This window comes from Herpailurus yagouaroundi, unplaced genomic scaffold (genome assembly GCF_014898765.1).
Source record: "Herpailurus yagouaroundi ecotype Mexico unplaced genomic scaffold, PumYag 141, whole genome shotgun sequence".
In the NCBI taxonomy this organism is placed as follows: domain Eukaryota; kingdom Metazoa; phylum Chordata; class Mammalia; order Carnivora; family Felidae; genus Herpailurus; species Herpailurus yagouaroundi.
This window is the reverse complement of record NW_024412396.1, coordinates 65,500,460-65,510,490: the sequence shown is the minus strand read 5'-3', so window position 1 is coordinate 65,510,490 and position 10,031 is coordinate 65,500,460. Positions and strand designations below refer to the sequence as shown.

Genomic DNA, 10,031 nt, shown 5'->3' with positions numbered 1-10,031 from the left:
GCTGATGGCTCAGAGCCTGGAGCCTGTTTCCGATTCTGTGTCTCCCTTTCTCTCTGCCCCTCCCCCGTTCATGCTCTGTCTCTCTCTGTCCCAAAAATAAACAAACGTTGGAAAAAAAAAAATTAAAAAAAAAAATTAAAAAAAAAAATTAAAAAAAAAAGAAGGCTATGATATACTGAGAAGTGAGAAAAGCAAGTTGCAAAAGTGAACATACGGAATTTTCACTTTTGTCAAAAGGAAACTACAAATTGAAACACACATCACTTATGTTGGGACCGAAACAGGTCTAAAAACATATACACCAAAAAGTGTTAACAGTGGTTATATCTGGGAAGTACGATGGAATGAGGAAGAAAAATTCTTTTTAAATTCTGTGTATACTTTTTTTTTTTTTAATTTTGTGTATACTTCTAATTGAGGATCCAGTCTGTACACCCCGTTTCTTTTCTTCCATGGAGGCAAGAAGTTGAAAGTCATTGTTTGGAGAGTGCTTGGCAGTGGAGCAGGCAGGCAACAAGAGAGAGAGGAAGGACGAAAGCACTGGCCTTGAGAATGTCCTGCCCAATATTTCATTCTTGTAATGTAGAATGAGAAGAACACTCAAGATCTGTACCAGTTACAGCTCCAGCCCACACTCCTAAGAAAGGATAAACCTAGAATCCTCTCGCAATCCCCAAATCCCTTCTGAACAGCTATAAAGGCCCAGATTGGACAACAGGCTAAGGAGTGAAGGCTAGAGGTATTAACCTCCAATTAACCTCCAATTGCCTTACCTCATCTTCAGGATCAGGATAAGGTCTCTTGCAAATGCAGTACAATCCAAAAAAGTTGTCATTGTATTTATTGCCAGAATTTATCTTTGCTTTGTCCTGAAAGATATTCATTTCAATATGTAATATGGTCTAATTTTAACTATAATTTCAGGCATCATAAAAGTATAAATTATAAGTAGCATATAAATATCACATATGGCATATATTATATTTATAACACCAATATAAGAACATATATTACATATATTTATAACACAGCATCAATATATTGTAGTAAAATATAAAAAATACCATGACACAATAATAAAATATCATGTATTTCATGTTGTATGACATTAATACATTCAATAAATTTCTGCATTAAATATCTTCCTCCCCAGAAGCTGGTTTTTAACTTTCAAAGTACAAAGAAAAAGAATTCACTCCTATCAAAAGGATATTTTTTCCAGGATACAGAGAAATTTGATTTTTTGTACCTTCTTTGTAGTAATTGGGGAAACCAAATACATCCATTAACAAAATGCTGATAAAATTATATCATCAACCTCTATAACCCAGAATTTCAAAGTACTTTTTTATTTTTTTTTTATGTATTTATTTCTTAGATCTTGCGAGTGGGGGAAAGGGGCAGAGGGAATGAGAGAGAATCTTAAGCAGGGCTCCACATTCTGTGTGGAGCCCAACCTGGGGCTCGATCCCACGTCCCTGGGATCACAACCCAAGCTGAAATTAAAAGTTAGACACTCAACCGACTGAGCCACCCAGGAACCCCAAAGTACTTCTTAATGCCCAGCTGTGATAGCCAAAGCTCCCAGGTTACTAGACGGTAAAAAGTAAGCAAGGAAATTGTCTAAAAATAACCTTCAAAGGACGGAAAGAGCATGAGAGTTTTAGCAATTATGACTGAACAATGTAAAATCCCTGACATTCTAGTTTCTGTTACTTCAGTAAATGTTATTGCGTTAAGTATAAAGCAGAAAAATCCCTGTGCACCTAGCTCACATTCATTATTACCAAGTTTTATTAATTCAGTTTTTACAGTTATACCCTTTGTTGGGGTGCCTGGGTGGCTCAGTCAGTTAAGCGTCTAACTTCGGCTCAGGTCATGATCTCACAGCTCATGAGTTCAAGCCCCGTGTTGGGCTCTGTGCTGACAGCTAAGAGCCTGGAGCCTGCTTTGGATTCTGTCTCTCACTCTCAAAACTAAAATAAACCTTAAAAATTTTTTTTATACCCTTTGCTTTAAAAGCCTTAAAGGATGAACACAACCAACATAATTAAACCTCAGTTACATTAAAGAACATTCCCACCAAAATCTTTCATACTACAGTCTGTAATGCAGACTCTGAACAGGTTAGTTTTCCAATAAAATAAAAAATGGAATACAGTCTTTTTTTTTTTTTTAAACGGAATACAGTCTAATACCAATTTGTCTACTTGAAAGAATAAGCGTAAGAACTTCCTTTTTGGAAAATGCATGGTTTTTATCCCCTCTGGCAAATATCCATCTCAGCTACTTTCAATGTATTTTTACACTGCTCACTTACAGGAAATAATTTGCATTCCAAATTTTTAAACTTGCTGTTTCCGCAATCACAACGAAAGTTTCTGAAAAAAATGAGGGAGAGCCAAATTTTAGTTTTTCTTTTAAATCTAATGAATTACTCTTTAAATTTATTGCACAGCCCCTGCCCTTTCAACTCATTTCTAGGGTCTAAAAAGTGACCTTGATTGCTGTTCATATGTCCAATTTGAAATTTCTCCAAGCACAGAATAAAAGATTTAACAGTTTGGGAAATTAACATGCACAGAAATAAATATTTATATCACACATACATATACACACAAGTAAAATAATGACAAAGAAGGATGACTAGTTTGAGTTTGTGCAATAATTATATTTGATTTTTTTTAAGTTTTTATTTAAATTCTAGTTAACATATATGGTAAAACTAGTTTCAGGTGTAATAATTATATTAAAAGGCCCTCCAGAAAAACTATTCTAATTATATAAAACAATTATATTAAATTTTACCAGTACACAACTACTTTAAATGGAAAAACAAGAAAAAAGCGCAGGTGGAAAAGAATCTAAACATTTAAAAAGCATCCAGCACCAATCTCTGTTTTTACCTTTTTGTGTATAGCTCAAATAGTTTATGACTTCCATGACATTCGTAACTGCAAGCGAGGCAAATTCCTGCTGGTTCTTCTCCCTCTGGGGTGCAAGTACTACAGGCATAGAGTGCTTGTCTCTTTACTGAGCCCTAAAAGCCACAAAATGGAAGGAGAATAATCACACAAGAGAGTGCCAAAACACTGTCACATGTTTTATGTCATTATATATGCACTATGGTAGTGCTCATTTCATACAATTTTTTCTTACAATGATAGTTTAAAATTCTCAGGCAGCTGACAAGAAGAATCAGCTGGCCTGCACCAACATCTTAACACATGAAAATGTAAGAGAACGTGTACAGGCTTATGTTAGCAATATCACACTTACAATTAAGATCAATGCACTTTATGCAAGAATCCTTTTGATTTCAGGAGATGCATGCTGAAGTATTTAGAGTGTCATGATGTCTGCAATTTATTTTCAAATGGTTCGGGGAGGGGTTCTGGGGAGGTGGGGGGTAGGGAGATGGGGGGGTCGGAGTGTATTACATAGAGAAGAGAGATAAAAGCAAATGTGGCAAAAAGTGAATATGTGGAAGAGGTACACAGGTGTTCATAAAAGTATTCTTTCAACTTATCTGTAGATTTAAATTTTTTCACAATTAAAAGTTGAAGGAAAAGATCAGCAAAGCTTTTGGAAATCTTGACAATGGTTACCCTCCTCCAGGAAGGAGGGAGGCAGCGAAGCTTCTGGGATGCCAGTAATGATCTGGGGGCTACATGCATGCATATGTTCACTTTTTTCCACAAACCATACAAATGATTTGTGCATTTTCCATATATTTTACTAAAGTAAAAAGAAAAAATTTACAAAGTCCAATTTAGAAAGCTAACCACATTTCAAAAATAGCTTACATACATTTTAAGGAAAGCAGAAAAAAAGTTGTTTTAGTGGTGACCAAAGGTTTTAAAATACCAGCCAACATCTGGGTCTGTCTGTGGATACCAGGTTTTTTCAAAAATCTAACCACTGGGCAGGGTTAAACTCAACTGGTCAAGATGACAACTGGTATTATGAGCTCAGTCCACACCACATAATGACCCCAAGTCTCTCACCTCATCCCCCAATGTTGCCATCCCACCCACCCCCAGCCCTGGGGCTAGGCAACCTCCTTCTTCCTACCAATTCTCATCCCGTGTAAAGTTTTCTTCTACCCACCTTTCTCCATTTTTGTACCTAGAAACATAGGATGAGTCACCAAACACTACAACACACCCCCTCAAATCCTGATTCATAACGTCTTCCAAATGCCAAATATACCCTTCAAGCAAATCCTCTCCCCTCCTCCCTCCTTTACCAGTGCCACCTGCTGTCGTGGTTCCGGTCTATTTCCATGGGGGGCGGACTGCAGATAGACACCATACTTGCTTCGCCTCGCAAAAACAACAACAACAACAACAAAAAGCCTACCAGCTTGTACTCGTCAAACTAAATTGCAGAGGATTAGCTGTCAAGGGGCCCAGCTCGGGGAGATTTTCAAATCCAGAGCTCTCTCCTTTAACTCTGCTTCGACTCTCCCATTCGGTTCCAAATAAACACTCTTAGGATGGGAAAAGTAAGGACAAAGATGTCGGGATTTGAGCGGTCAAGGGGATAGTTTCTGAAAAGCAGCCAAGGCGCGGAGAAGAGAAGGAGAGGAAGGAAAGAGCAGGGGTCCCAGGGCCAAAGCCTGGAGAATCCTGAGGGACTAGACGGAGGAAGACCGAGGGAGGAGGGGAGCCCTGCTGAAAACAAGCTGAGAAAGGGAACCAGGAGACTGAGGTTTAAGGGCAGCTGGGCCTGGGATGGGGAAGTCTACGACGAACGGTGGCCTGGGACCACCCCAGGGGAGCCGGGCCGCGACACGCGGGAATGGGGCAAGTCTGGTCGGGAACAGGAGGTTCAGCGGGAGCCCGGGGAAGGCGAGGCCAGGGCCGCGCGCCCACCTGCGAGTAGGAGCACTTCTCGGAGTCGCTGCCGCCCAATACGGCGCACGCTTCATTCTCCAGCTCCTCGTCCTCCTCTAGTACGTCGACCAACGATACCACAGGCTCCAGCTCCGACTGCCGCCCAGCAGACCCCTCCGCCCCAGCCATCCTCAACTGTCAGCGGGTCCGCCGCTCGGCCCGGCGGAGGCGGGAAAAGCGGCTGTGAGAGGCGTGGCCGGAGGAGGAGGGGCCCAGTGCTAAGAACCAATCTCAAGGAAGGGAAGCTAAGGAAGGGGGAGGAGCAACTTCCGACAAACGGAAGTCACTCCTCTCCCTTCTCCCGCCTGCGCCAGGCTGCGCCCACGGCGAGTTGACTTCCGCTTCCGGGTGGCGCCTGCAAGTCGGTGGCTGTTGAAGCTCAGCCATCGCCATGGAGTTGTTGGGCGAGTATGTCGGGCTGGATGGGCAACAGCAGCGGCTGCGGGTGCCCTGTGAGGTGCCGACCGACGCCGATCCTTACGAGACCCTGTTGTCTGGCGTGGCCCAGATGAGAGACCTGGTGACAGAACTCTTCGGCCCCCTGGTACAGCAGGAAGCGCAAGACCGGGTGGCGGCTCCAGAAGAGGCCTTGGACGGTGAGCCCTGAGAAGGTGCTGGAGCGACAGGAGGGCGGGGCAGGGGAGCCCGGGTAGAGTGGCCGTCTTGGAGCAAGTGAGCCTCGGGGGAAGAAGAATCCCAACTAAAAATTGTCAGTCCTTACCGCCATATTATCTGCGCTCCTTCTGCTTAAGCGTTTGACGACTCTCTTTCCATATGTATCACAAAAAGCGTGCTGAGTGCCGACTGCTCTGTGCCAGGCACTGGGCTGTGCTCTTGAGAAGGAATGAGGTGAATGCCACTCAGGTCCTGGCTTTCTGAAACTCTCAGGCTGGTGGGGGTCAGACAAGCAAATACTTATTAACAGATTGGAAGTGTGACCCCAGGGCCCTCTGTAACTATTGCAAGCTGAGAGGACCCAAGAAGGCTTCAGAGAGCATGGCTTTTGAGCTGGGTGTTGAAGGATGAAAAGGAGTATTACCTTCTTAACGTATTTGTAATTTAACGAAATTACACGAATTTACAGAATTTCATGAAGTTACAAACACGTTAAGAAGACTGTCCTCTGCGATCCAAAAGAATGAAATCTTGCCATTTGCAACAATGTGGATAGAGCTAGAGTGTATTATGCTAAGCAAAATAAGTTAGAGAAAGACAAATATGATTTCACTCATGTAGAATTTAAGAGACAAAACAGATGAACATAAGGAAAGGGAAGCAAAAATAATATAAAAACAGAGAGGGAGATAAGCCATAAGAGACTCTTAAATACAGAGAACAAACAGGGTTGCCGGAGGGATGTTAGGTGGGGGGTGGGCTAAATGGGCAAGGGGCACTTGTTGGGATGACCGCTGAATGTTACATGTAAGTGATGAGTCACTAAATTCTATTCGTTAATACACTATATGTTAACTAACTTGGATTTAAATTTTTTAAAAATAAGTAATTTTAGAATTAATTTCAGAGTAAGTTCTGAAGATTTCAGTTTAAGGAGTCTTAACTCCCAGGGACTCCTTTCCATATGCCAACTTAGAAGGTGCAGTTTGAAAGGAGAAATGTGAAATTTAAGTCTTGTCTTGAATACAAAAAGAGGTAGGTACCTTTTTTGCCTGGAGCTGAAGGGCCAAAGAATTAAATATTGGAGTCAGGACTTAACTCCTCTCTAAAGGGACTTACACTGTACTGTACTTTCCATCTTTTGTATTATGTGAAGGAGCCAGTTCAGAACATTACACTGAGTTCAGACAATAGACTGGTTCCATGGATATATTAATTGGGAGTACCAATGTATTGAGAATGAAGTCCTGTTTCTTGGCTCCAGAAGTACTTCTGTAATCTCTTGAAAACGTTATCATTGGCGTAAGGATGAGTATAGCTAGAGCCATTTCTTAAAATATCATTACTTGTTGAGAAAATAACTGCCACCTATTAATGGAAGGTCAGTAGTATATTTGTATCAGAAGACATGTTTTTTGTTTATTTAATGAAGACCCCATAAAGCTTAGGTTTTATTTTGTTAAAAGTAGTTGAGATTGACATGGCACATATTGTGTTCTGTGAATTTGATCTCAACAAATATACAAAACATTAAAATTGTACCAGTTACTAAAGAAAAGTGATAGAACTCAGTACTAAAAAGTACTCAGTACTAAAATTGGCTTACAAACAATCCAGTTACCAGATGTGAAAGGATTTGAATAGGCAGTTCTTTAAATAAGATATATAAATGGCCAATAAGCTCGTGAAAAGATGTTTAGCATCATTGGCCATCAGGGAAATCCTAGTGAACCCCAAGGAAATACCACTTTGCGCTCACTAGGACGACTGTAATCAAAAAGAACAATAACAGGTGTTGGCTAGGATGTGAAGAAATTGGAGTCCTCAGACATTGCGGGTGGAAATATGAAAGGATACACCTTCTTTGGAAAATGGTTTGGCAGTTCTTCAGGAAGTTAAAGTTACCTTATAACCCAGTAATTCCACTCCTAGGAACTCCTAGTTCCACTCCTACTTCTCCAAAGAGAACTGGAAACCTATGTTCACATAAAAACTTATATATGAATATTCATAGCAGCATTATTATAATAACAAGAAAGTGGAAACAACACCATGTCTGTCAGCTGATGAGGCGATAAACAAAATGTGGTGTCTCCATCGATGGAGTAGTATTCAACACTAAAAAGGAATGAAGCACCGGTAAATGGCTATAGCGTGAATGAACCTCAAAAACATGTGAAGTGAAAGCAGGCAGACAGAAAAGGTCACATATTTTAGGATTCCATTTATATGAAATGTCCAGAACAGACAAATCTATGGAGATAGAAAGTAGATTAGAGGTTGCCCAGGGCTAAGGGGAGTGAGAATTGGTTGTTGGTGTGCGATTTCTCAGATGATGAATGTGTTCTAGAATTAAATGTCGGTGACAGTTGCTCAACCTAGGGAGTATACTACAAATCAATAAATTGTACACTTTAGAAGAGTGAATGTTATATGGTGTATAGATTATATCTCCAAAAAAAGTGGCAGATAAGAAAGATTTTAAACACCAAAATTCCTGAAATCTTTTTAACCATACATACTTTGAATCCAACTTATGCATAACTTAATTAATACTTCAAGTGAAATGGTCTCGGTATCAACCATTTTAGCAATCTCTTTCTTTGAACCACTGAACATATTGTCACACAACAAATATTTATTTTAAAAGGTGATGATGAAGATGATGCAGAAGATGAAAATAACACTGATAACAGAACTAACTCAGATGGACCATCTGCAAAACGGCCCAAACCACCATCTTAAGAATAGCTTTTATGAAATTTAAAAGACTGCTACTATATCTGAATTATCACATGCTGACATTTAGGAAAGACTGGTGCTCTAATTTGGAAAAGCATTTGTTTTATTCCCCTAGGACAATTTTGTCAAAGAAAAAAATGTACCTTGTTTCCACCAAAGAAAGATATAATAAATGTTTAGAAATGAATCTGTTTTCTTGAGTGAGAAATAAATTTGATACTGTGGAAATAACTAGAACACTCAATGCTATATAAAATCCTCTAAGTTGGCAACTGAATGTTCAGTTTTCTACTTTTTAAATAACCATTGAATTAAGTTGTGTGATGTCTACATCTTGTGGCTTCTGCTTGTTATAAAAAGTACACATCATAGTCCCGCACAATAACATTTCAAAGAAGATGTAAGTGGAGAAAATCGGATATTAGATTTAAGAATGGCAGATCTGTGTAAGAAGAAGGAAAATGGGAATAAAAATACTGAAGAGGGAGTTGAGCCCGGAGAGAGACCCAAGGAAACCTGGAGTCCGTACTTAACACCCAGTATATAGACATCCAGAGATGATACCACTCAATGAATATATACATTTAACTTGTAACTTAAGAGAACAAAGTTGGGCGTGCTTTTATGCTGTAGCATGTTACATATATAAACACAAATGTAAGTCTTAAACAATCTATGTTGACTTTAACTTAAGGTATTTCTCATCCTGTATCCATGCTTTGATTTTGCTTACCCCAAAGGCCTGTTGAATCCTTTAAAATACATATATATTCCTAAAATATGTGTGTGTATTCCTTTTTGGCTTGTTGATGGGACCAAGGCATTTTTTATTTCCTGTGCATGTTTCCTGATTCATTTAGATAGCTAAAATGCAAAGAAATCAAGTAGCATGTATCTAAGGAAATACAAATAGTTATAGAATTTTAGAGTTGGAAGTAACCTTACAGATTATATATGACTTATTTCCAAGATGAATTGAACCTTAGAAGAAGTGTTGCCCTGAATTTGAGCTAAATATTGGCAGAGATGGGTTGTACACATAGCCTTTAACAGATTACCAAAAAACCCCAAAAGCAGATTATCATAGTACTTTCCCAGTTACATATTCTGAAATCTATAGTTTGCAAAGTACATACAATTAAGGAAACTGAATTTAGATACCTTTTCATGTCTTTTTTTTTTTTAATGTTTATTTTGAGAGAGAGACAGACCACATATGCAAATGGGGGAGGGCTAGAGGGAGAGGGAGAGAGAATCCTAAGTAGGTGCCATACTGTCAGCATGAGCCCATCGTGGGGCTTGATCTCAACAACTATGAGATCATGACCTGAGCTGAAATCAAGAGTTGAATGCTTAACCGACTGAACCACGAGGTGCCTGATAGCTTTTCACATCTTTGAAGTATTGTTTTACTTGGAACATCAGCCTTCCACTAAGTGCTCTTATGTAATCAAAATAATACCAACTAGAAAAAAAAAATACTAACTGGGAAAAGTTCTATGAATGGTCAGAAATTTCCTTGTTTAGTTTGTGATAATGTCTCTAGTATTGGGACTTCTACTCAGTTATTGACTTCTGATAATCTTTTTCTTCATACAATCCTTTAAACACTTACCAGCACAGTTAAAATAGTTCATATGTTTTTTAAGTTTTTCTTTTTTAAAGTTTATTATTATTTTTTTTAGTAATCTCTACAGTCAACGTGGCGCTCAAACTCATGACCCAAGGATCAAGAATCACATGCTCTCCCAGCCAAGCCAGCCAGGTGCCCCAAAA

At 39.5% G+C, this 10,031-nt stretch overlaps 2 protein-coding genes across 2 annotated transcripts in view; one reads left to right on the top strand and one right to left on the bottom strand.

Moving 5' to 3' along the window:
• Positions 1 to 5,182, bottom strand: part of UBR7 (ubiquitin protein ligase E3 component n-recognin 7) — a 20,352-nt gene extending 15,170 nt beyond the window's left edge. Inside the window, exons 1-4 of the mRNA XM_040478086.1 lie at positions 4,878 to 5,182; positions 2,907 to 3,040; positions 2,321 to 2,381; positions 774 to 869 (exon numbers count right to left, since the gene is read on the bottom strand). Coding sequence (XP_040334020.1) covers positions 774 to 869; positions 2,321 to 2,381; positions 2,907 to 3,040; positions 4,878 to 5,027 — 441 coding nt within the window. The 5' untranslated portion in view covers positions 5,028 to 5,182. The remainder of the gene's footprint in view (positions 1 to 773; positions 870 to 2,320; positions 2,382 to 2,906; positions 3,041 to 4,877) is intronic.
• Positions 5,183 to 5,233: 51 nt separating this feature from the next.
• On the top strand, positions 5,234 to 9,034 carry GON7 (GON7 subunit of KEOPS complex). Its single transcript, XM_040478087.1, has 2 exons — positions 5,234 to 5,494; positions 8,164 to 9,034. Exons 1-2 carry the CDS (start codon positions 5,290 to 5,292, stop codon positions 8,256 to 8,258), a joined length of 300 nt encoding a protein of 99 aa, XP_040334021.1. The 5' UTR covers positions 5,234 to 5,289; the 3' UTR covers positions 8,259 to 9,034.
• Positions 9,035 to 10,031: the final 997 nt, after the last annotated feature.